At 46.8% G+C, this 26,228-nt stretch overlaps 1 protein-coding gene and 1 non-coding gene across 4 annotated transcripts in view; both read right to left on the reverse strand.

Annotated features, from left to right (window-relative positions):
* LOC121581561 (helicase SRCAP) overlaps positions 1-26,223 on the reverse strand; it is a 32,510-nt gene extending 6,287 nt beyond the window's left edge. The window contains exons 1-32 of one of the 3 annotated variants that reach the window (XM_045211137.1): positions 26,018-26,223; positions 24,436-24,510; positions 21,104-24,312; positions 20,365-20,412; positions 19,792-20,046; positions 19,445-19,630; positions 18,733-19,072; positions 17,779-17,957; positions 17,530-17,608; positions 17,320-17,409; positions 16,959-17,135; positions 16,563-16,774; positions 16,130-16,307; positions 15,872-16,008; positions 12,633-12,802; positions 12,157-12,349; positions 7,347-7,483; positions 6,928-7,114; positions 6,478-6,805; positions 5,341-5,547; positions 4,997-5,161; positions 4,110-4,259; positions 3,547-3,987; positions 3,322-3,464; positions 2,776-3,086; positions 2,343-2,545; positions 1,816-1,985; positions 1,404-1,600; positions 1,006-1,120; positions 785-910; positions 289-471; positions 89-172 (exon numbers count right to left, since the gene is read on the reverse strand). In XM_045211137.1, the coding sequence (XP_045067072.1) occupies positions 89-172; positions 289-471; positions 785-910; positions 1,006-1,120; positions 1,404-1,600; positions 1,816-1,985; positions 2,343-2,545; positions 2,776-3,086; positions 3,322-3,464; positions 3,547-3,987; positions 4,110-4,259; positions 4,997-5,161; positions 5,341-5,547; positions 6,478-6,805; positions 6,928-7,114; positions 7,347-7,483; positions 12,157-12,349; positions 12,633-12,802; positions 15,872-16,008; positions 16,130-16,307; positions 16,563-16,774; positions 16,959-17,135; positions 17,320-17,409; positions 17,530-17,608; positions 17,779-17,957; positions 18,733-19,072; positions 19,445-19,630; positions 19,792-20,046; positions 20,365-20,412; positions 21,104-24,025 (8,313 nt within the window). In that variant the 5' untranslated portion in view covers positions 24,026-24,312; positions 24,436-24,510; positions 26,018-26,223. Of the gene's footprint in view, positions 1-88; positions 173-288; positions 472-784; positions 911-1,005; positions 1,121-1,403; positions 1,601-1,815; positions 1,986-2,342; positions 2,546-2,775; positions 3,087-3,321; positions 3,465-3,546; positions 3,988-4,109; positions 4,260-4,996; positions 5,162-5,340; positions 5,551-6,477; positions 6,806-6,927; positions 7,115-7,346; positions 7,484-12,156; positions 12,350-12,632; positions 12,803-15,871; positions 16,009-16,129; positions 16,308-16,562; positions 16,775-16,958; positions 17,136-17,319; positions 17,410-17,529; positions 17,609-17,778; positions 17,958-18,732; positions 19,073-19,444; positions 19,631-19,791; positions 20,047-20,364; positions 20,413-21,103; positions 24,313-24,435; positions 24,511-26,017 lie in introns of all 3 variants that reach the window. The other 2 variants (XM_045211107.1, XM_045211163.1) reach the window with 2 other exon arrangements.
* LOC121585187 lies at positions 646-737 on the reverse strand. Its single transcript, XR_006003814.1, has one exon. It is a non-coding gene; the product is annotated as a small nucleolar RNA SNORA11 (small nucleolar RNA).
* Positions 26,224-26,228: the final 5 nt, after the last annotated feature.

The raw sequence follows: 26,228 nt of genomic DNA on the forward strand, positions 1-26,228 counted from the left end.
TAGAACTTGGGTCTCTAATAGGGTGAACCAATCAAACATGGACACATGCCAAGCTCTACTAAATGCACTGAGAAATATCAAATCTTACCTCTGCTTGCTTTAACTCCTCCTTGCACACATCTTCCAGTGATGCCTCCAGGAAGTTCATAGCATAGCGCTCTATAGGAGTGAGCTGAGATATGGGGAAAAAAAGATAGGTCGTCAGGTTTGCAAAAAAGCTAAATCTGCTCAATATTGTCAAATAACACGATGGAATAGCCAAAAACAGGGATATTGAAAAACAATCACCTGCTCCACAAGAGCCGCTATCTCCTGCTCGGCCTTGGAGAGCTCCTCCTCTTCCGGCTCCCTCCCTTCACCAGCCTCGTCCAATGGGATGGCCTCGTTGAATTCTGCCAGTTCAGCTACCTGCTCTGCTTTGGCTTGGGACGCCGCCACTATGTCCTCCTCGTCCTCGGCACGACACAGGGCCTGTGGCAGAGAGAGAATGAGTTTATGGGAACAGTGCCACCTGGAGTATAGATTGATGTGTCTTGCTGACTTGTACAATTCATAATACATTAATTTCACCTCTAATAATCATGTTTATTCATCAAATAAAGCTTGTTTGTATGGAGTCAGTGCTGGGCCAAACACTCAGCTGCTAGTTTTTGGGTGTCTTCTAGACTCCTGCTGTTGTATGGTGTGGTATAAACAGGTGTCTATGGTCTGAGAGACACCTGCTCTGAACACACCAGTAAAACTCCAATACATCCTGTTATTGCCAGTGTGTTGGGTGACTGACCTGCTCCAGGATGGTGGTGCTCTGTTTGTTGCCTGTCTCCTCTTCCTCTGGCTGGGGAACAGATCGCTCCGGGGTCACCTCCTTCTTCTCCCCCTCAGTCACGTCAAATAGCTCCCTGATGGTTTGCTGAGAGAAGAGAGAGGAGTGTAGTTAGTTTTGAATTGCCCTCAATTCAGAGTGAATGGACGACGTCAAAGATTGTTATATCAGTGGAGACGTACCTGTTTGAAGAAAGCGGTGGTGAAGTTGCCTCCTTCTATGGCCATGTCTCCCAGCATCCTCTTCTGGTTGGCCTTCTTCAGGATGTTCTCCTCCACCGTGCGCTCACTGATCAGCCTGGGTGGGGAAGAGAATAGTCACACCAGACGCTCAAAAGACTAGCTAACATAGTGGCCGAGTAGAAACCACAGGCTCTGTTCCTACCACATACATATCTTCAAAGTAGAAGTATGCGGACTGTTCATGCTGCTTCTGGAGACTTTCAGCCCTGCCTGTGTCAAATCTAGAGGAAACTAAAAAACTACCGTAGTCCAGAGATGATGACTTAGAGGGAGGTAGTGTCAGCTTGGTTCAACAGTGTAAGTAAGAGGCAGGGGAGTTGAGGATTTAAACACTGTACCTGTAGATGTGGACGTCGCGGGTCTGTCCGATGCGGTGGCAGCGGTCCTGGGCCTGGGCGTCCATGGTGGGGTTCCAGTCACTGTCGTAGAACACCACCGTGTCGGCGCCCGTCAGGTTCACCCCCACGCCGCCACTACGCGTGGACAGGATGAAGCAGAAGATGCGGCGGTCCGCGTTGAAGCGATCCATCAGGGACTGAGGGAGAGGAGGACAACAGTCAGCATCCTTTATCAGTTTCAGAAGAGTATTGAACTCCGGGTCAATTCCATTCAACTCAGCCAACCAAATCGCTGGAAAAATCCATGTCCAAAATAATTGAAATGGAATCGACACCCAACTGACTGAGTTGCTGAAGTCCAACACAACAACAGAAACCCATAGAGCTCAGGACTAGTCACAGCGCCCCTCACTTGTCTCTGCTCGACGCGGGTGCTGCCGTCCAGCCGGAGGTAGATGTGCCCGTGGTAGTTGAGGAACTGCTCCAGCACGTCCAGCATGCGGGTCATCTGGGTGAAGATGAGAACGCGGTGTTGGCCCTCCTTCAGCCGTCGCAGCAGAGTGTGGAGCGTCTGTAGCTTACCTGCACACACACACCACAAAGTGTTATCATTCAAAGGCTCTATTGAGTTAAAAGGACATACCTTTTCTCCTTATTTTAAATGCCTCTGTCTTCAACTGAAGGACACGCGGCTCTGGCGAACTGAACCCAGAGACACAGAACGTGACCCTGAACCAGTGACCCTAGAGACAGACTGTGTCCCGTATCATCACTGAAGTAACAGCACTTCCACTTAACACAGTGTCATGGCCTGTACAAACACACAGCCAAACTGATGGTGTCAGAGTTCAAATTCCTCAGCCAATGCCAAGGTAAAACAAGACAAGTTTCCAAAGTCCTATGGAACACAGGTGTGTTGTCTGAGAAGTGGGGACTTACCGCAGTCGTACTGGATGAGCCTCAGGTCGGGGAAGTGGGTCCTCATGTTGCACTGGATGCGGTGCAGACTGCGTGTGAGCGGGGCCACCTGGGAGGAGAGCAGCGAGGTGAACACGGCCTGCTGGTGGCTCAGAGACGGAGGGGGGTGGCAACTGTGCAAGGTGATGGTCGGAGCCTCCACCGGCGGGATCACAAACGTAAACCTGAAGGTGGGGAAATAGGGTACGATTAGAGGCATTTAGAAATGGTCATATTTACCCTTTCTCGATACCTGGGGCATCACAAGAAAGATGAACAGAAAGTGCTTGAAAACTGACAACTGATTCAACTAATGAAGGGCTTGGTGATTAGTTGAATCAGGTGTGTTAGTGCAGGGCTAGAACAAAAATGTGGACTGTCTCATGGTTCCAGACAGTGGAAAGCACTGTGTTACCGTTCGATCATATCTTTGAGCAGCTGCAGCCTGTCCTCGGTGGTGTGGATGGCCTCCCTCAGGGCACGGCTCTGGTCCCAGTAGTCCGTGGTGCTGTGGGACTGGGCGAAAAGGCAGGCGGCGTGGCCCGAGCGACCCCACTGACCCAGGGCCCTGGGGGCTGGAGCAGGGCAGGAGCCCGGGAGGAAAGTGAGGAAGTCCAGCACCTCATGGCCGTACACGGGCTTGGCGCTGCAGTGCAGGTCGTTGATCCGGATGATCTGGGCCAGGCAGCTGTCTCGCTGCTTCTTGCGGCTGTCTGCCAGCCATGACTGACAAGGGGAAAGGGACAGTTTGTCAGTTGATAGGACAGCAACAGTTAAAGGGACATGACAGGAGTCAATTTAAGAATGTTGCTGTGGGCTGACGACCAACAGAACTAAAAAGGTACTATTGTGGGATCTACGCTAGAAAATATGACAACCTCATAATTTCATACATGGTGGTTGAAACAAGTAACAAACAAAAGAAAATAGATTTGTAAATGAAAGCAGATGTAGCTAGTACCATATAGAAGGGGGAGCGAGGAGGTGGGCGAGGTTGTGCCCGAGGTCGAGGGGGGACAAATCCACCAACATGGGACCCTGATTTAGGAAAGGCTGATTTGGTGTCGCTGCTCTCCTCACGCGTCAACGTAGAATTCACACGAGCTAGAGAGGAGAAATGACTTGTTCAATAAAGGGATTGTAAATCCAGAATCAGTTTTTAAATTATTTGCATTAATCTCTTCACCTTTCTGTTCTGTGCTGGTTTCTGCTGGTCCCGTTACTACCTTCAGCACTGGGCAAGGGGGCTGGGACTGACTGGGGGCTGAGGTAGGATTACGAGGGGGGGCAGGGGTTCGAGGAGAGGCTGGGGTAGGGATTCGAGGAGGGGCTGGGGTAGGAATTCGAGGAGGAGCTGGGGTACAGGTTCTAATTGTGACTGAGGTAGGGGTTCTAGGGGGGGCCAGGGTGTATTGAGCAGTGGTGGGTCCGGGGTGGCGATGGGCGGTTTGCTGGGGGGCAGGAGTTCTCACGGCAGTATTGGCATGGTGGTGCATGGAGGTTGACGCCTGGGGGGCTACACGGGGAGAAGGGGGCACTGCCAGGGTGGGTACACCCCCTCCTTCCTTGCTTGACTGGCGTACCACGATCTTCACAATCCCAGAGCTGGTCACCATGGAGGAGGGCACTGGAGAGGAAAGGCGGGTAAGAACATGACCATCACTGAACCTCCTAAACAAGTCCAGGGCAAAAGACTAATAATGAAGATCAGATCAGTGACCATAGTCTTAAAAGGGGATGCTGCTGTACCTTGAGATGCATTGCGAGGCAGCTGGATTCCCGAGGGTACAGGAGGGGGGGGGGCAGCGTGGGTATTGGCTGAACTGAAAACTGCTACCTGGCCTGGCTGACTGATGAGGTGGTGCTGCCCTCCGCTGGTCACCAGATGCATGACGTTACCTGCGAAGTCCACAGTAAGAACCACACCAGTAAGAACCCATTTAGACACTCCTGTCAGTGCAGGATAGGATAGATACTGTACCACTGACTTAAACAGAACACCAAGATTGCTGTCTATCAGCACATTGTAGAGTTTTATGACATAAGCCACTTTGGTAATATATACACTGAGTGTACAAAACATTAAGAACACCTTCCTAATGTTGAGTTGCACCCCTTTTGCCCTCAGAACAGCTTCAATTCGTCAGGACATTTACTCTACAAGGTGTCCAAAGCGTTCCACAGGGATGCTGGCCCATGTTGACTCCAGTGCTTCCCACAGTTGTGTCAAGTTGGCTGGATGTCCTTTGGTTGGTGGACCATTCTTGATACACACAGGTAACTGTTGAGTGTGAAAAACCCAGCAGCGTTGCAGTTCTTGACACAAACCGGTGCGCCTGGCACCTACTACCATACCCCGTTTAAAGGCACTTAAATATTTTGTCTTGCCCATTTACCCTCTGAATGGCACAGATACACAATCCATGTCTCAATTGTCTCAAAGCTTAAAAGTAATTATTTAACCGGTCTCCTCCCCTTAATCTACAGTGATTGAAGTGGATTTAACAAGTGATGTCAATAAGGGATCATAGCTTTCACCTGGTCAGTCTATGTCATGGAAAGAGCAGGTGTTCATAATGTTTTGAACACTCAGTGTATCTCCATGTACTCTAGTTAGTGCTGGGATCTGATCTAACCTTGTACTGGGCGTGGAGGTGCCACAGGAACCTGGTGAAGCTGGGTTCCAGACAGGGTGAGCTTGTTGCCCTGCAGCTGGAAGGTGACAGGCTTACTGCCCTGGCACGATGACACAGGACGCCCCGCCAATGAGGCCAGTTGGGCGATACTCACTACCTCCCCAGCTGAGATAGAGAGAACATTTTAAGACATTCAAATGTAGATGAGTTTCATGTCACCAGTAGGGATAAACAAAAAAAGGTAATTCATTTACATTCCAATACATTTTCAGTTTGTTCTTATGCATTGTTCATGCACATTGGTTGCCCGACAGAGAGAGTTTGAGAGAACGGCAGGTACTCACAGGGAAGCCGGGCCTGCATGTCTGGGCTGAGCAGAACCCGTTGGGTCACGACGTTGCTGGGAGGAGGGGTGGGATGGGTGGCGGGGTTGCAGGAGGTGGTGGGCGGGCGCACGGCCAGGACTGGCATTGGGGAGCCGGACCTCATGACAGAGGGGCCGCTGGGGTGCACTGGCGGGCGAGGAGGGGCTGTGGGTGCCACTGAACACACTGCTGAGGGTTCATGGAAACAAGGGAAGAGAAGACAGGATTACATTATGTCTGTGTAGAATATAATAGTTTGTCTGGCTGAGTAGAAGTTTCCAAAATAAATGTTGAATGGAATTAAAGTTTAAAGGAAAACTCCACTCAAAAACTATATTTTTGTATTAGTCCACTGTTGATACAGTCCCAAAATGTTTCGCATGTCAGCAGTCAATGTTTCAAGATATTGTACATTCAAGAAGCATCATATGATGCAAGACACATCATCATGTGGCAGGTGACACTATGCTTCTTTAAAGTCCAATATCTTGAAACATTGACTGCTGACATGCAAAAAAATGTGACTGTATCAGTGGACTAATGAAAAAATAAGTGGATTTTTCCTTTGAAGCTGCGATATGCAACTTTTTGGGCTTGCCCCAAAAAAATCACATAGAAATGTGAGTTATAGATCTGTCATTCTCATTGAAAGCAAGTCTAAGAAGCGGTCGAGATCTGTTTCTATGTGCGCCATTTCGATGCTTCCCGTTTATACGTTTCGTTTTTTCACTTTCGGTTTTCTACACCAGCTTCAAACAGTTGAAAATACAATATTTTTGGTTATGGAAAATATATTTCAGAGCGGTTTAGATGGTACAATGATTCTCTACACTACACTTTTGTCACATAAACAGAAATTAGGCAAACTATTCGAATTTTTGCAACCAGAAAATGGTGGAGTGATTTCTGCATAGTGCATCTTTGTATTAAATAAATTTGCTAAAATGTCTAAAAAACAGTTTTTGCTTTGTCATTATGGGGTATTGTGTGTAGATTGATGAGGGAAAAAATCAATTTAATCCATTTTAGAATAAGGCTGTAACGTAACAAAATGTGGAAAAAGTCTAGGCTTTCCGAATGCACTGTACTTGTAAATCCAAGCTATTTAGTACTAACCTTGTTGGACTGGCGGTGTAGGGGTAGGGGTTGGGGTCACATCCTGGATGAGAGGGGTCCTTGAGGCCTGAGCAGCAGGGGTGACAGGGCAAGTGGGCCGGGGTTTGTTCACCACCAGCACTGTGCGACCATCAGCCTTAGGTAAGGGCTGGAACATCCTGTTGACCTTCATGCGGACGGGTTTAGGACGAGGAGGGGGGTCGGGGGACTCCATGACCTCCTGGATCAGCTGGCGGGTGACCTTCCTGCAAGGCAGAAACACATCGGCCTGGTACCTGGACACGCTGCCCTCCAGACCCACCAGGTCAAACATGGACAGGTCGCAGCGCTGGGGACGGAGGAGGAGGAGGGGTAAGGTTATGTAGGTTTAGATACGTATAAATGCATTTAGATTAGACTGCACAGCTCCAATGACACACCCCATCCCCAGGGGGCAATGGGAACAATAACCTTGAATGGGGAGACCTCCAGGGCTCGCTGTACCAGGGAGGCAGTGTGGAAGACGATAGGCTTGGTGATGAAGGGGGAGTGGATGGGCCGAGGGTCAAACAGGTTGGGGTGGTTACACACTTTACGGAGCTGCATCAAGATGTTGATCACAGACATGAAGTGACCACTAGCCAGCGTTTCCCGGGTCCTGAGAGAGATAGAGAGAGAAATACTGTGAGATGACGAAAAGGGGATTCCTATACAATGTTAACTAGTAGATGATCTAAGCAAACCTACAGTAGAAGCTGACAACGTAAAAACATTCTGGCAATGAGGAATAGGAATATACAGGTAAGTATTACTGGCAGAATTTCAAACCAATGAGCCCTCCTGCAATGCATCATTTGCTTCCAGTAACCCCCTTGTCTATAGAGACTTACGAGGCCTGTGCCATGAAGTCATCGTAGAGAAAGCGCTGCCTCTTAGACAGACGGCAGCGCACCACATGCTCATATTTCTTAGGCATCTGCTTCTCCACATCCACCTTGATTCTCCTCAACAGAAACGGTCTGAGCACCTAGAAGGAAAAACAAAAAGTTAGGTTAGGGAACAGAATGTCTTTCTCAACATGCACAAACATGTAAAACAGTACAAATCAAATCGTATTTGTCACATACAACAGGTGTAGACCTTACAGTGAAATGCTTACTTACAAGCCCTTAACCAACAGTTAAGAAAAATAAGTGTTAAGTAAAAAATAGATAAGTAAAAAATAAAAGATTAAAAAACAAATAATTAAAGAGCAGCAGTAAAATAACAGTAGTGAGGCTATATACATGGGGTACCAGTACAGAGTCAATGTGCGGGGGCACAGGTTAGTCGAGGTAATATGTATATGTAGGTAGAGTTAAAGTGACTATGCATAGATAATAGACAGAGAGTAGCAGCAGCGTAAAAGAGGGGGTGGGTGGGACAATGCAAATAGTCTGGGTAGCCATTTAATTAGCTGTTCAGGAGTCTTATGGCTTGGGGGTAGAAGCTGTTAAGAAGCATTTTAGACCTAGACATTTGGCGCTCCGGTACCGCTTGCCGTGTGGTAGCAGAGAGAAGTCTATGACTAGGGTGGCTGGAGTCTTTGACCATTTCTAGTGCCTTCCTCTGACACCGCCTGGTATAGAGGTCCTGGATGGCAGGAAGCTTGGCCCCAGTGATGCACTGGGCCGTATGCACTACCCTCTGTAGTGCCTTGCGGTTGGAGGCCGAGCAGTTGCCATACCAGGCAGTGATGCAACCAGTCAGGATGCTCTCGATGGTGCAGCTGTAGAACTTTGAGGATCTGAGGACCCATGCCAAATCTTTTCAGTCTCCTGAGGGGGAATAGGCTTTGTCGTGCCCTCTTCACGACTGTCTTGGTGTGTTTGGACCATGATAGTTTGTTGGTGATGTGGACACCAAGGAACTTGAAGCTCTCAACCTGCTCCACTACAGCCCCGTCGATGAGAATGGGGGCGTGCTTGGTCCTCTTTTTTTCCCTGTAGTCCACAATCATCTCCTTTGTCTTGATCACGTTGAGGGAGAGGTTATCCTGGCACCACACGGACAGGTCTCTGATCTCCTCCCTATAGGCGGTTTCATCGTTGTCGGTGTTCAGGCCTACCACTGTTGTGTCGTCGGCAAACTTAATGATGGTGTTGGAGTCGTGCCTGGCCATGCAGTCATGGGTGAACAGGGAGTACAGGAGGGGACTGAGGACGCACCCCTGAGGGGCCACAGTGTTGAGGATTAGCGTGGCAGATGTGTTGTTACCTACCCTTACCACCTGGGGGCGGCCCGTCAGGAAGTCCAGGATCCAGTTGCAGAGGGAGGTGTTTAGTCCCAGGGTCCTTAGCTTAGTGATGAGCTTTGAGGCCACTATGGTGTTGAACGCTGAGCTGTAGTCCATTAATAGTATTCTCATGTAGGTGTTCCTTTTGTCCAGGTGGGAAAGGGCAGTGTGGAGAGCAATAGAGATTGCATCATCTGTGGATCTGTTTGGGCGGTATGCAAATTGAGTGGGTCTAGGGTTTCTAGGATAATGGTGTTGATGTGAGCCATGACCAGACGTACAAAGCACTTCATGGCTACAGATGTGAGTGCTACGGGTCGGTAGTCATTTAGGCAGGTTACCTTAGTGTTCTTGGGCACAGGGACTATGGTGGTCTGCTTGAAACATGTTGGTATTAGACTCAGTCAGGGACAGGTTGAAAATGTCAGTGAAGACACTTGCCAGTTGGTCAGCGCATGCTCGGAGTACACGTCCTGGTAATCCGTCTGGCCCTGCGGCCTTGTGAATGTTGACCTGTTTAAAGGTCTTACTCATATCTGTTACAGAGAGCATGATCACTCAGTCGTCCGGAACAGCCGATGCTCTCATGCATGTTTCAGTGTTGCTTGCCTCGAAGCGAGCATAGAAGTGATTTAGCTCGTCTGGTAGGCTTGTGTCACTGGGCAGCTCGCGGCTGTGCTTCCCTTTGTAGTCTGTAATAGTTTGCAAGCCCTGCCACATCCGAAGAGTGTCGGAGCCGGTGTAGTACGATTCAATCTTAGTCCTGTAGTTCGTCGGAGGGCATAGCGGTACTTCTTATAAGCGTCTGGGTTAGAGTCCCGCTCCTTGACAGCGGCAACTCAATGCAGATATTGCCCGTAATCCATGGCTTCTGGTTGGGGTATGTATGTACGGTCACTGTGCAGACGACGTCATCGATGCACTTATTGATGAAGCCAGTGACTGATGTGGTGTACTCCTCAATGCCATCGGAAGAATCCAGAAACATATTCCAGTCCGTGCTAGCAAAACAGTCCTGTAGCTTAGCATCTGCGTCATCTGACCACTTCTTTATTGACCGAGTCACTAGTGCGTCCTGCTTAAGTTTTTGCTTGTAAGCAGGAGGATATAATTATGGTCAGATTTGCCAAATGGAGGGCGAGGGAGAGCTTTGCACGCGTCTCTGTGTGTGGAGTAAAGGTGGTCTAGAGTATTTTTTCCCTCTGGTTGCACATTTAACATGCTGGTAGAAATGAGGTAAAACCGATTTAAGTTTCCCTGCATTAAAGTCCCCGGCAACTAGGAACACCACCTCTGGATGAGTGTTTTCCTGTTTGCTTATGGCCCTATACAGCTCATTGAGTGGGGTCTTACTGCCAGCATCGGTTTGTGGTGGTAAATAGACAGCTATGAAAAATACAGATGAAAACACTAAATAGGTAAATAGTGTGGTCTACAGCTTATCATGAGATACTCTACCTCAGGCGAGCAAAACCTCAAGACTTCCTTAATATTAGATTTCGTGCACCAGCTGTTGTTTACAAATATACACAGACCGCCACCCCTTGTCTTACTGGAGGCCGCTGTTCTATCTTGCCGATGCAGCGTAAACCCCGCCAGCTGTATGTTATCAATGTCATCATTCAGCCACGACTCGGTGAAACATAAGATATTACAGTTTAATGTCCCTTTGGTAGGATATTCGTGATCGTAGCTCGTCTGGTAATTAACAGTTAATTTTTATTTAACAGATAATCTGGACCCTCCTATATACTCTGACCAATCCACACCCCCTTGCCCAACTGCACGTTCCTCCATCTACAGTGGGGAAAAAAAGTATTTAGTCAGCCACCAATTGTGCAAGTTATCCCACTTAAAAAGATGAGAGAGGCCTGTAATTTTCATCATAGGTACACGTCAACTATGACAGACAAATTGAGGAAAAAAATTCCAGAAAATCACATTTTTGGATTTTTAATGAATTTATTTGCAAATGATGGTGGAAAATAAGTATTTGGTCACCTACAAACAAGCAAGATTTCTGGCTCTCACAGACCTGTAACTTCTTCTTTAAGAGGCTCCTCTGTCCTCCACTCGTTACCTGTATTAATGGCACCTGTTTGAACTTGTTATCAGTATAAAAGACACCTGTCCACAACCTCAAACAGTCACACTCCAAACTCCACTATGGCCAAGACCAAAGAGCTGTCAAAGGACACCAGAAACAAAATTGTAGACCTGCACCAGGCTGGGAAGACTGAATCTGCAATAGGTAAGCAGCTTGGTTTGAAGAAATCAACTGTGGGAGCAATTATTAGGAAATGGAAGACATACAAGACCACTGATAATCTCCCTCGATCTGGGGCTCCACGTAAGATCTCACACCGTGGGGTCAAAATGATCACAAGAACGGTGAGCAAAAATCCCAGAACCACACGGGGGGACCTAGTGAATGACCTGCAGAGAGCTGGGACCAAAGTAACAAAGCCTACCATCAGTAACACACTACGCCGCCAGGGACTCAAATCCTGCAGTGCCAGACGTGTCCCCCTGCTTAAGCCAGTACATGTCCAGGCCCGTCTGAAGTTTGCTAGAGTGCATTTGGATGATCCAGAAGAGGATTGGGAGAATGTCATATGGTCAGATGAAACCAAAATAGAACTTTTTGGTAAAAACTCAACTTGTCGTGTTTGGAGGACAAATAATGCTGAGTTGCATCCAAAGAACACCATACCTACTGTGAAGCATGGGGGTGGAAACATCATGCTTTGGGGCTGTTTTTCTGCAAAGGGACCAGGGACGACTGATCCGTGTAAAGGAAAGAATGAATGGGGCCATGTATCGTGAGATTTTGAGTGAAAACCTCCTTTCATCAGCAAGGGCATTGAAGATGAAACGTGGCTGGGTCTTTCAGCATGACAATGATCCCAAACACACCGCCCGGGCAACGAAGGAGTGGCTTCGTAAGAAGCATTTCAAGGTCCTGGAGTGGCCTAGCCAGTCTCCAGATTTCAACCCCATAGAAAATCTTTGGAGGGGAGTTGAAAGTCCGTGTTGCCCAGCGACAGCCCCAAAACATCACTGCTCTAGAGGAGATCTGCATGGAGGAATGGGCCAAAATACCAGCAACAGTGTGTGAAAACCTTGTGAAGACTTACAGAAAACGTTTGACCTGTGTCATTGCCAACAAAGGGTATATAACAAAGTATTGAGAAACTTTTGTTATTGACCAAATACTTATTTTCCACCATAATTTGCAAATAAATTCATTAAAAATCCTACAATGTGATTTTCTGGAGAAAAAAAATCTCACTTTGTCTGTCATAGTTGACGTGTATCTATGATGAAAATTACAGGCCTCTCATCTTTTTAAGTGGGAGAACTTGCACAATTGGTGGCTGACTAAATACTTTTTTCCCCCACTGTATGTCAGCCTGAGTTCTTACCTTATGTAACCTCTTGACCAGGCCCTCGTTGTACTCCTGGCTACCCTCGATCATACCGGTGAGGGGGTTGGAGAACCACTCCTTGAACTCTCGGTGGGATTGGAAGACGTGGGGCATGAGGAAGTGCATCAGGGACCACAGCTCCATCAGGCTGTTCTGCAGCGGGGTGCCTGTCAGCAGCAGGCGCCTCTGACTGGGTCCAGAGAAAACATTTAAATGACAGTAGGTTATCATTTAAGTTTATTATATTCTAAATGGACGAAGAACTTTCAGCTTTAGTTGTCATAATTTGGACTGACATTGGTAAAGGAAGCATGAAGAGAAATGGGAACACTCGTCTGAAGGATTTTAGAAAAGCGCTATAAAAATCCTGTATTATTACTATTCATCAATGAGGATTATGATGTTCACTGGCAACACTTATACTGGCCATCTATAAACATCTCCTCCCTCCTCTGCCCTCCCTTAGTGTGGACCTGTTGAAGTTGAGCAGGCTCTGCCAGCGCTGGGACTTGAAGTTTTTGATGTTCTGGGCCTCGTCCAGGATGAGGTAGCGCCAGGACTTGCGTCGGAAGGCCTGGTGGTCCTGCAGCACCAGCTTGTAGGAGGTGATGCACACGTGGAAAGCGTTGGGCTTGGTCCAACCCTGAATAGAGAAAGGAGAGACAGGACTCTTTTCATTAGCTTATTGAAAGAGTGACACTTCAGAGGGCCAGGGCTTTTATCCACTTCAGTTTGCAAGGCTGACTTTTTGTTCAGTTGGAATGAGACAGGAAGCACCAGAAAAGAGATGAGGCAGCACCAGTGAAGATTATTTTGGAACCCACAAAGGAAAAGGGGGCGCCAAAGAAACACATGGAGGCGGGTGTTTGAGGCAGACACTAAGAAAACCGGCATGGGTGGAACTAGGGCTGGGCGATATATAACATTAAATTGATTCATTTGAATGTATGTTTTTGCGCGATATTACAAAATGCCTGTATCGCAAGAATCTAGGTTTTGTTATTTTTCGTTTTTATGAGCGTTTATGTCCGCTTGTTCTCATGTTGTATTTTTGGTCTCCTCTCCTTCGCTCCTCTGTGCTGTGTGCACCTTCCCCATTTACACCAGAGATCTATATATAATGAAGAGATGTACGTCTCCGCCCTAACAATGGGAGTCGTTGTCCCAAAGGCTGGAAGGCTGGAGACAAGCTTAGGTCCAAAATAAGCCTAAAGAAACGCATTGGGGTTATTTTGGACATATTTTAGCTTCACCTCTTCCTCTATGGTTTACACACACACACACACACACACACACACACACACACAAAGCCACTCCCCCTGCCTCACACGCCAACAAAGTTGAGAGATCACATCTTCCTCTCTGACAAACGGTTTCAACTCGATATTTGCATTTGAGGTTTGGTACAAAATTAAAAATCGGTAATATGGACACCAACACATTGAGACATTATTTTACTGTAATAGAGAAGTTAACTTTTCAAACGATACCCTTTTTATGTCTCAACTACTCAAATTGCGCGCAGAGCAGACACTACTAAAACAAGAGTGTCAATGAACATTGATTCGCGGCATTGGTCCCACGTACCGTTAGTGTAACAGTCTTTGGCTAAAATGCTGCTATCTGTTTAGTCTTTTATAAACGTGCAATAAGCATAAAACACAATTATATAAAGGAATTGGCAACTCGTTTTCATTCTGAGAAATAAGGTAGGCCACTTGATTTCAACATCTGAACAAAGTAGACAGGCTAACATACTTTTCAAACAGTTGGAGACAGAAGGGAGTGTACATAATTCAACTGTTCAACCTTGTTAGCTAGCAAATAGATCCAAGTTGGCTAAACTTGAAATATAAAGATTAGCTGGCTAATCACTTGCACGAGGGCTTGAGAGGTTGTTGATGAGACCGGTGTTAATTTTCTATAGCCAAATGCCTGCTACAAGAAGTTAGTCATTATTAGTGAATGTGCATTATGCATGGTTCTAGTTACATTTGAAACAAAAAGGGCATTTTCATAGATAGACTTGAAAGCCAGAAAAGTGATTGCAAAAAAAAAGCAAGTTAAACTATTTTGATAAAATAATTAAATTATTAGTGGGTCTTATGGTTGTGGAAGGCTTATATTTAGCTTAGGTATAACTTCACAAGCCCTGAATTCATTAGATTATTGCTGTATGTTTGAAATGCAGTGTATTTGACCTTTTAAATTGTACAACAACGCTTATTTAGAGAAAACATTACAAGAACAATTGAGATATACACTACCAGTCAAAGGTTTGGACACACCTACTCATTCAAGGGTTTTTCTTTATTTGTACATTTTTTTTACATTGTAGAATAATAGTGAAGACATCAAAACTATGAAATAACACATATGGAATCATGTAGTAACCAAAAAAAGTGTTAAACAAATCCAAATATATATTCTATTTGAGATTCTTCAAATAGCCACCCTTTGCCTTGATGACAGCTTTGCACACTCTTGGCATTCTCTCAACCAGCTTCATGAGGTAGTCAAGTTGAATGCATTTCAATTAACAAGTGTGCCTTCTTTAAAGTTAATTTGTGGAATTTCTTTCCTTCTTAATGCGTTTGAGCCAATCAGTTGTGTTGTGACAAGGTAGTGGGGTACACAGAAGATAGCCCTATTTGGTAAAAGACCAAGTCCATATTATGGCAAGAGCAGCTCAAATAAGCAAAGAGAAACAACAGTCCATCATTATTTTAAGACATGAAGGTCAGTTGATACAGAACATTAAGAATTTTGAAAGTTTCTTCAAGTGCAGTCGCAAAAACCATCAAGCGCTATTATGAAACTGGCTCTTATGAGGACCGCCACAGGAATGGAAGACCCAGAGTTACCTCTGCTGCAGAGGATAAGTTCATTAGAGTTACCAGCCTCAGAAATTGCAGCCCAAATAAATGCTTCACAGAGTTTAAGTAACAGACACATCTCAACATCAACTGTTCAGAGGGGACTGTGTGAATCAGGCCTTCATGGACGAATTGCTGCAAAGAAACCACTACTAAAGGACACCAATAAGAAGAAGAGACCTGCTTGGGCCAACAAACACGAGCAATGGACATTAGACCGGTGGAAATGTGTCCAAATTGGAGATTGTTGGTTCAAACCGCCGTGTCTTTGTGAGATGGTTTGGGATGAGTCGGACGGCAGAGTGAAGGAAAAGCAGCCAACAAGTGCTTAGCATATGTGGGAACTCTTTCAAGACTGTTGGAAAAGCATTCCAGGTGAAGCTGGTTGAGAGAATGCCAAGAGTGTGCAAAGCTGTCATCAAGGCAAAGGGTGGCTATTTGAAGAATCTCAAATAGAAAATATATTTGGATTTGTTTAACACTTTTTTGGTTATTACTTGATTCCATGTGTGTTATTTCATAGTTTTGATGATGTCTTCACTATTATTCTACAATGTAAAAAATAGCAAAAATAAAGAAAAACCCTTGAATGAGTAGGTGTGTCCAAACTTTTGACTGGTACTGTATATTGTGAATCGGCCATAAGTAAAAAAGTAAAACTTTTTTTTTTAAAGGCCATATCATCCTGCCCTAGGTGGAACAAGCTGGAGGACTGCCCAGAACAGAGTGCGATGGAGAGCAGTCATCATGAGGAGCGATGGGCCTGAGTTAGTAGGTAACACTGAAGATTTGTATCCATTTACAAGGGGATTTGGTGATTGTTGGTAATGGTTTACCTGTCTCTTGAGTTTCCTCTCCTTCTGACTGCCATAGTAAGTGAGGATTTTGAATCCGGGACACCAGCGCTTCAGCTCCATCTCCCAATTCAACATCACACTGGTTGGCACGATGATCAGATGGGGCCCCCAGTTACCTGAACAACCAACTTAATTAAGTATCCGATATACAGGCTGTGTGCATTTCTTCTATTGTCCTTGTAAAATGTTGGTGTATGAATGGTTGAAAGGATTGTAATGAAGGACTCAATGTCTTACTCTTTTCACAGGCGAGGTGAGCCAGCAGGGCGATGGTCTGGATAGTCTTCCCCAGGCCCATCTCGTCAGCCAGGATGCCGTTGAGCTTCTTCTCGTACATGGTGACCAGCCAGTCCAGGCCGATGTGCTGGTACTCACGCAGCTGGCCCACCAGCAGGAAGGGAATGGGAGTCTTGACCTATTGACAAAGAACAAACAATTACATGAATAAAGAGATGCAGACTAGTTACATTTTACAGCATCATTGTGAAATCATAGACACCCAAGCCAGCGGAGGCTGGTGTCGCTTTAAAAGCGGAGGACGGGCTTATTGTAATGGCTGGAATGGGATGAATGGAAAAGTATAAACCTTTCCCTTAAGTCATCAACAAGTTTATAGCAAAGGATCCTTGTTTCATCATCTGGCCAGTGTCGTAAGGCATGGGTTACCCACCTTGGTTGTGGCAAGGGTGTAGCCTTTGGGCTGGAGGCTCTCTGCAGTAGCAGCAATGTGGCTGATCTCCTTCTTGGGCCGCGGGCCGGTTGGCAGAGGGGGGCTGTGGTCCCCCTCCTTCAGCAGGATCTCCATCCCCTCATCGCACTCATCTTCATCACTGTCCTGTTCATCAATGTCACTGACCTCTTCCTCTTCACTGTCCTCATCATCTGGTTAGTGGTTCATTGAGAAGAGGCGTAATGAAGAGCATGGTATAATCAGGACAAATGCACAAGCTTGACATAAAGTAAAAGCACTTTAAAACATAGTTTTTTGGTTTGTAGTGTGAAGCTTCCAAGAGCTTTCGCTAGGTTGGAGAGCAAAGATGTTTTAAAAAAATGTTGTGGGCACTACCTGAGGAGGTGGTGTTGCTTTCCACATCACTTTCGTCTTCCTCACTCTCCTCTTCCTCGTCTCCAGAATTTTCCGACTCCTCTGTGCTGGCGGGAGAGGCGGACGCCGACGGCTCCTCGAAATCAGAGGCATACGCTCCTTTGTACTTCTCCAGCAGCTCCTCCACAGTCATGTCACCTGGGAGGGAAATGGGAAGAACATAAAGTTTAGAACAGTCTTGAATAATGGAGGTTATGGCAACCGATAGGGATATAGCAGTTACTTGGAGCTTTTAATGACAATAGCTTAAAAACAACTACGTAGCACATTGGACTAAACATCTGTGCAGCAGATACAGCCGTTTTAGTAGTGTGGGTGGTACCTTCTTTAGCCAAGTCATCAAGCTCTCCTGCGTGATCTGCTTCCCCCTCCACCACCTCCTGGGCTGCGATGGTGTCCTCCTCGTCTTCAGCTGAGCACCACAGACAGAGAAAAATAAATACACCAATACTCACAGCCAAGTCACTAAATTGACCAATTATCCATTTAACAATGCACAACATCAACTGCAATGGTATTAGTAGGGCCTCACCATCCTCTTCGTTGGCTGTGAACTCTTGGTCTTCCTCCACTGTTGTTGACGAATTGTCTGAGCACTCCTCTGCCGAGTCCTGGGGAAGTAAAAAAGTCACGTCTCCACCAAATAAAAACATTTACAGTTTTAAAGTATGAACAATGGAAGTTGTAATGGGCACCAACTTATACAAAGGAAGGGCATGGGAGTGCAGTATGCAAGTGTAGGAGTGAGGGGCTTTGCCCAGTCGGTGCCAGTGGTACCCACCTGTGAACGGGGCCGTTTGAGGGTGCTGAGCAACTCTGCCAGGGACATGGTCCCCTCCTGTCTCAGCAGCTCCATCTCCCTCCTCTGGGTCTCGGCGTCATTTCCATCCTGCGCCTCCTCCACATCAATGGTCTCCTCGTCATCTTCCTCCTCACCACATGGAGGCTCAAAGTCTAGGTCTGCAGGCGGAAGGAGAAAGAGAGAGAGGAAAGTTCAATCTGGTCCACTCCCCATATGGCCAGTCTGTTAAGGCATCTGGGCTGGAAACTGTGCAGGATTCGGTACCAGGCTTTTTTGAACAGTTTACAATCTCTGGCAAAGTTTCGCTTCCATTATGCTAGGTCAGGTCTGATGATTGGAATGTCAATGCACTTTAGAGAGGTATAATTGCATAATTTCTGGCCAGAATTAAATGGCAGGAGATGAGACTGGCCTCTTGTCACAACAGCGCTTTCTCTAGTAGTTGAGCAGCCCTTGTTCTAAAGTCACTGTTGACCTCCCAATGGCTTGCTGCACAAACAGCAATTTGTCAGCAGCCTAACCCGACAGAGCTGACAGCCACAGCCAGTCTGGTCGCTGGACTGGCATCACTGAGTCTGACAGTTGCTAATGGAGACTAAACAAAGGAGCACTAGTGTACACCTTAGCAACAATCTTACAGAATAAGCTTTGGACTAATAATAGCAATTGATTGCATTTAAATAGCACTTTTCACAAGGTCTCAAAGCAACGCATCCACCAACAATGTGTAGAACCAACTGGTGGCACACAGCAGGCATTTTGCACCAGGATGCACAACATACAGTACATCAGCTGAACTAAGAGCGGTGGCTACAACAACCTCATGTTGTAAATTATAGGTAGGTAGGTAGGTAGGTAGGTAAGGACTAGACAGCCTGAATTGAGGCAATCTGGATTCTCAATAAACAATTAGCAAAGAAACACAGTTCTCACCATCTTCATCCACAGCAGGTGGAAGAGCGTTTTTGGGTGGTGAGGGTGACGGTTCAATGTTCCCAGCCGGTGCCGTTTCCAGGGCCTGACTGAGGAGGTCGGAGTATTTCTCTGTCTGGCCCACGATGAAGTCCAGCTGGAGGTCCAGAGCCTTCTTCCTCTTCTCCTCTAGCCGGGACTGCTGCTTGTACTGCACCACCTTCTCAACACTGCCCCAGAAGGCCCGGACCTCCTTGGCTATGTTGGAGGCGACTCGTCTGATTTTTGCATGCTCGTCCCGCTTGGCCTTCTCCTCCTTTTGCCTCAGCTCCTCGTGGTGTCGCATCACCATCCGCACCACCTGCAGAAACATACATATCTATTGAGTTCCTTTGAACTTTTTGGACCTAACCTGAAATCATGGTGGCAGTTAAAGGAAAGATTCACTCATTTTGAATGTTATACAGTTTTTGCGCATCTCTGAGCGATGTTCTATCGATTCCCGGGGTCACTTCACGTTTATCTGAACTATTGCCATTGAAGCTGGCAGAAATACAACCGGTATGACAAGTTTTGTTTATTCAAACCACCCGCGGGCCAGATTGGACCCTCTCGCTTTTACACCCCTGCTTTAAGCAATCAATAGGTAATACCAATCTCTCTGCATTATGGATGCCACTTTGGATGGATGCCAAGCGGTGTGAAATGAAAATGATCTAAAGGGGTCTCTTACCTTCCTGGCGACCCCTCTCTTCCACCTTCTCTCCTGGGCAAAATCAGCAGAGAGCCACTGCATCTCCTCACACAGGTAGTCCCAGTGCACCTTGGGCCGGAGAGGCTCCGTCAGACGGGTCAGTCGCTTCATAGACCAGAAGCCTTCCCTCTTCAACGCTACGGTCCTGCCCTCTATCTCCGCTTCCTACAACACCACAACACAGTTCACATCCGGAAGCATAGAAATAAAGCCACTCAAGTTGCTCTCTTTAAAACGACTGAGACAGTCGTTTAAAATGAAAAACAATTCACAGTTGACATTTAGGACCAAAGGTCAGAAGGATGAGCAGGAGAACGCTGACTCACATGTTTGGCCAGTTCGGCCATGTCTGCGTGACGCTCCATGCGGGGTCGATAGGGAGTGACCGGGTCCGATGGGGAGGAACCTCCCGGGCCCATAGAGGGCGGAGAGAGGAACCTGCCCCTTGGACCTCGGAGAGCGAGGGGAGTAGTGCTGGGAGTCCAGTCACTGGAGGAGGATGGGCCAGGAGAGGGGGATGAAGTAGAAGGAGAGACAGGAGATGAACTTGGAGTGACCCTGTCTGATATCCACTGGCGTACCTGAAGATAAGAAGGAAATTAGGACTTTTGAGCAGGACCATAACAAGATTGTGCCTACAGGAACAGAGGCAAACATGCATAGAGATCACAGCAAAATATGTCTCAACACGATGTTGTACATCAAGCTATCAACAATTCTCTTTGAAATCACACGCAGCATTGAATAGAAAACTTTTTAATATTCTGTATCCTACACCCATTCAAACTGTGCAGTGTGTGCACCACCTGCTATCTCATGTGAAAATGTCAGCTGAATGATGGTTCAGTGATCATTCTGCAAGTGTGATCCTATCTGAGCGTCTGATAGCCACTGCTTACCTTTGAGAAAAGGGCCTTTCTGTCTGGCCTGCTCTGTCTCTGCTCATGCTGGAAAACACACATGGCTTAACATGCGGCCAACTTTAAATCACTAGGGCAAAACACTGCATATGAAAGATAATTTCATGCAACAAATGGAGAAACAATCTTCAGAACAGAATGAAATGCTATAATTTGAAAACATGCTGAAAACATGCTGAAAATTAACATTTTAAATAAAAGTATGGAATTATGCCTGCATGTTCGTTTTTGATCACTTGAAAAGTGCCATGCTCAAAAACTAAACTGAATGATAAACTTTCCATTTGTAGCTTTGCACTTTCAACAGGATTTCATGGAATTGCCTCATTCAAATATATCGCAGCACCGACTGAGCCAGCTACATTTTCCTACATTTAACTAACCATAGCATATTAATTATAGGGCAAACGCGGTCAACCAAGCAAGCTTCAAACTGAAAACGGAGTTTATTATATCACTCTCCCTTTCAGTTTTTGCCGAATTAAATGTTTCACAAAATTGCATATCAACACATTATGCCTTCATTAAACAATGAAAATACGCATAATAAACAAGTATACATAGAGTAGCAAAACTTGATTATTGTATGCCGCTGGCAGAGCAATAATCTTACATGCGAAAATAATTATCTGTTGATACATAGCGATATAATTGCCGATTTGGCAGCACATCTGAAGGAAACAGCTAGGCCTACATGGAAAGCCATTTTGGGGCATACCTTGCTCTCTGCTGGGCTGTGGGTGACCATGCTCCTGCGGCCAGGCTTGGCCTCCACTGCCAGGTCAGCCTCCCCATCACTGCTCTCCTCCTTGGCGCTGCTGATCCCTGGGCCCTTCACACCAGCTAGCCGTGGCCGGATGACGGGGGGTGGTCCAGACTGGCTTCCATCACAGGAGGAACTGGAGAGAGTACTCCTCGTCACATTGCCTGATGATGAGGGCAACTTGGGGGTAGAGGGGGGCTTGGAAGGTGTGTTGGTGGTGGAAGTTTTGATCGAAGTTAAGGTCTCTTTGTCAGATTTGCATGGTGTGGGACCAGAGGAAGGGGGCAGACGGGGCTGGGATGGGGTGTTTGTAGCGGGAAGTGCTGCTGTGGTTTCTCTCGTGACAGAGGGCTCTGTCTGGTCTCTATGAATGCCGAGAGGCACAGGCTCCGGCACAGAGACCGCGGCTGACACAGCTTTGGGAAGGCACTCTACTACAGGCGCTGTGTCTGAGCCACAGCTGGGGCTTCGAGCGCTAGCATGTGTCAGGCTGTTGCTTTGCTGCATGCACACCCCTAACAATAAGGAGGGTGGATGTTTGAGGAGAGGCGTGTCCCCACGCTTTAATAGAAGGAGCTTTGGGTCGATGACGCCAGAGAGTGCGGACCGGGAAGCCTCCGGTTTGTCCTCGGTTGTTGTCACATTAACAGTACTATCAACATCCTGCTGGATCTGCGCTGGGGTTTCTGACAGAGTTGGACAGGGCTGTGGATCTTTGGTCCCTTCATGAGAAGAAACACAGGGCTCCGGTTCTGTAGTATTTTGTAAGGTGACTCCTGGTACCTCTTTTAGAGGAGGACAATTCTGCTCTTTACCCTCTGACAAGTGTACGGTTATTGGCAAGGAGAGGACCTCAATACTGTGTTGACTGGTTGACTGTACAACAACCTCTGTTAATTCTTCCATTGGGGAGACAAGAGAAGATGTACTGGTCGTTGTTCCTACTTCGGTTTCCCCTGGCAGCTTTTGGGTGTCACTCAGACTGGTGGTTGGGGAAATGCTCACCCCTCTATGGTCTGAGACAGCTGTGCTGGTCTCCAGACAAGGTGCTGTAGCTTGTGTACAGGTGTCCGTCTGTCCATCTGTTGTATCTGATACTGGGACAGTTTTGACTAAATCAACCTTACTTGAATCTCTCACCACAGCAGTGTCCGTTTCAGTAGTTGTGTTTTTGGCCTCTAAATTCTGCCTTTCATCAGTCATCTCTACATCTCGTGTGGAGAGACTAGGAATAAAGTCATTTGAACAGACCTCCATTTCTGAGAGACTGTGATCTGATGAAAGGGGGCCTTGCTGGATAATGACTTGATCATTGTCATTACCCGTTTGAGGGGGAGATGGCAGGTGTATGTCTTGTCCCTCACTGGCTGTACAATTCTCAGAGTGTTCAATGAGTGGGGTGAATAAGTTTACTTCATAGCTTGGGGAGAGAGACAGTCTCTCTCCAACAACTTCAGTTGCAATCTCCTCCTCCGCAAAGCTATAAATCTCAAATTCTCCTGCAGCCAGTTGGGCCATTTCGATATCCGAATGGGTCCCTTCGATAAATGACTTTAGTTCTCCAGAAGAAAGTTCAGAGTTTAATTCAATAACAGGATGTTCTTCCAGGAGGATACACTGATTAACCTGCACCTCCTCAGACAACTCAAGGCTGGTCTCTCCTCCATGCATCACAGCTCCTTGAGCATCAGTTGAGAGGACGAGCTCAGACACCAGTGGAGTCTCCATCCTGGTTACGTGGTCAGGATTACACATCTGAATTTCAATAGATTTTTCTGTCTGCATTGAGTCTAGTTCTAAACTGGGGAGGTGGTGGATATGAGGGGTTGCTGCTGTTGTTGACGTCTCCTGTAGAAAATAGCTTTGTGACTGGATTGTAAGGTTGGGTGAGGGCTCTGCCGTTTCAGTCTCCTCCTCTGCCCCATTAGTCTCAATCTGTTCCTCTGTCGGTTGAGGGGGACTATTCTCGATATCGCTCTCACTCTCCTGTCGGTCAGTTGTGTAGCTTGGGGTGGAATTTCCACTGCCAGGGGGCGTGTAGGGTACAAGTCCAGAGTATTTAGCTCCTGGCTGTGGGGTCCCGGATATGTCAGTTGGTGGGGCTGGGAGTGGCGTTTGTGTGTGTGAACTCCCAAGTGTGACATGTCCACTCTCAGATTGTTCTGTAGGTCTTTCAGGTTGTTGTGGTCCCTGCCCCACCGCAATAGCTCCCTGCATCTCTCCTTCGTCGTCATTCGAGTTCTGCATGGTGATTTTAGGTTCTGTGGAGACGTCGGTTTGTCTCCTCTCACCATTGTCAGTGACGGGCTGCTCAGAATTTGGGAGAATGCCTGCCTCTTTGACCTCAGACAGAGGTCTGTGGCTGGCCTGATTCGCCTGAGTAGGCGGAGTTGTTTGAGGCTGCTCCATCCCTCTGTCTTCTTTGTGGTCTGGGACTGCATCTTTATTTGGGCTGAGGGTAAGAGGGGAGGCTGTTGAGAAGGATTCAGAGGAAAGGTTTCTAGCTGGGTGTTCCCTGCCAAGTTCCTCCATTCCAGTCTCTTGTTTATATTCCAATTTCTCAGTCTCTGTGAGAGGCTGTCCCTGTTCTGTCCCACTGACGTCCACCAGTCCACCTGCACCTCCCTGCTGCAGAGCCTGGTCCTGACCTGGTCCAGCAGCACTCCACTCTGACCCGCTCGTCTGTCTGTCTGTGTGGCTGCGGTTATCAGTTTGTGACCCGTAATGTGAATCTTGCGCTGTTCCTTCCATCTGTATGTCAGAGAATCTGTCTGAGTGAGACTCTGTAGACACACTAGGGTCCTTGGGGTGCGATGGACCCAATCCTCCTTGGACAGCCTCAGCACCACTATCCGACATGGCACCACTATCCGACATGGCACCTTCTTCAAGGCTGTCCTTAGTTTTGCCGTTGGGGTGACTCTCTGTTGGTGCGTTCTTTTCACTGACGTGTACGCGTCTTTCCGGCTGTGACGTGGCCGTGTTATCCAGTGGTGGGAGGGGCGCTGCGGGGACCGGATGCAGGGCATGCTGGGATGACCCAGCCACATTATGCGCAGCCTGGGGGTCGCCACCCAGCACATCCACAGCCGGAGGGGTGCGCTGCTGCACCACCTCCTCCCCAGAGCTTTCTCCCTCTGTGCTGCTCTGGCTACACACTGCACCTGGAAGAAGACAGAGGAAGTCGTTCAGTTGGCGGAGATAAGTACAGTACATGCATTCAGAGACAAATAGTTAAATAACTTGTCAAACTAATCAGTGTCTCTGGTTAAAAAACGACCTATCACCTGTCTGTGGTGTGGGACACAGATCTTCCGTGCTTTCCTCTTCCAGGATGCTGATTAAGGTCCGGTCCACATATTCTGAGGAAAAATAAGTGTTTAACCCCAAAGAGTCCAATTATCTATTCCACTGTTCTCTTGACTACAATAAAATGTTCCATACCATGGAATCATAGAACCACAAATGATGGTTCTACTCTAGTTTCATGCGTTTCTCTGAAGAGTCGCATAAGTGCACATTACTGGCCAATGGCAATGAATGAATTTGGCAACATAGTTAGGCCTACACTGTAAACTATTCATGAATCAAACGTATTATATGGGGGGGTGTTGTATGAGTCAAAGTTCACAACGTAACGTTATAATCTTCCTACAGAATTGAGCAGATATGTTTCGATTTAGCGACTACTTGCTAGCATAGCTTGTAGCTACAATTGTTATGTGGCATTATCAACATATGCACGCGCTCTGGTTTTAATGTCTATGAGTTTGACGCACGGGCCTCCAGCCATTCAATTCAGTGTAGCTACACTGTTGCAAATGCAATTCATTGCAGGGTCTACTAATCTGGACATGGCATGTGCAGTGGTAACATTTATTTGTGTTCTTATAGCAAAGTGACACTCGACCTACAATGTTTCGTGCTCTTCAGATAGTATCGTTTCAATAACTTGATTTAGCTAGTTAGTCAGTTAACGTTCGGTAGCAACAATAGTCCCTAGCTAGCTAGCAACAATAGTACCTAGCTAGCTAGCTAACTAGCATGCTTGCTAGTTGACTATACAGCTTTATCTATATGAGAGTTGTTGGCCCAAATACCGATGCATTCAACTAGGAACGCACGCGCCCCATCCCACCCGAAGTTATGTAATGGTCTGGGCCTTTATACATTCATGTGTTATTTGCTTGAAGCGAAAATGGTTCTAAGAAGCCGAATTAAACCCCACTTCCCCATGCACTACCGAGGGGAACAATTACTCGTGACGTCATTGCGCGGGGTCAAATAATAACCACAAAAACGAAACATTGACATCATACATTTATTTAGTGAATCAATATAAATGATTTAACTTAATATTAAAATAATGACAAAATACATTGTTGTTGTAATGTTTCTTGCTAGAATTTTGCAACGATTGCGAGGGGGATAAAGGGGGGTTCGAGTGACCCCACGCAGGCACACAGTTCAAGACTTGTGAAGTAACGATGTGGAGAGCTGGTGGAAGCTCTTGCTAAATCCTTTTGCGCCGCAGCAAAATTGACTGGTATAAGGCAAATTCCATGCCAAAGCCACTGTTTGGCCATGATGCTAGCTAGATAGCTACATGTTCTAGCTGCAGGTGAAGTATACAGGGAAGGGAATTAACAACTTTATAATTGCGTCATCAATGACACGTGTTTGATCTATACTGCAGTGGCGCATGCAGAAAATAACTTTGGTAATCCCCAATTTCATAAATAGATTGTCAAAAGTAGCTGGATGCTGTGTCCCGCCGCGAACAAGCCCCCCCTAGTTCCCCCCACTACTTCCTCCATGCCCCCCCCTCCCCTCCCTTTCTCATGGCCGCCATCTTAAGTTCCCACCTACCTGAAATTTCCGAGCTGTTTTCTTTTACTAAATTCTTGTTGAAGGAGTCGTCATCCGGATAAAATCGTACTCAATCCGTGATGATAGTATTCCAAACTGTCTCTCGGTACCCAACGAGGTACGAGTAGGTCCGTGGGAAGAAGTTAAAATACGGACCGAAAGAGAGCGGGTTCGGCTCGCCGAATCTAGCGTTTGCGGGGAGGAGACTTTA

Source organism: Coregonus clupeaformis, chromosome 1 (genome assembly GCF_020615455.1).
Source record: "Coregonus clupeaformis isolate EN_2021a chromosome 1, ASM2061545v1, whole genome shotgun sequence".
In the NCBI taxonomy this organism is placed as follows: Eukaryota; Metazoa; Chordata; class Actinopteri; order Salmoniformes; family Salmonidae; genus Coregonus; species Coregonus clupeaformis.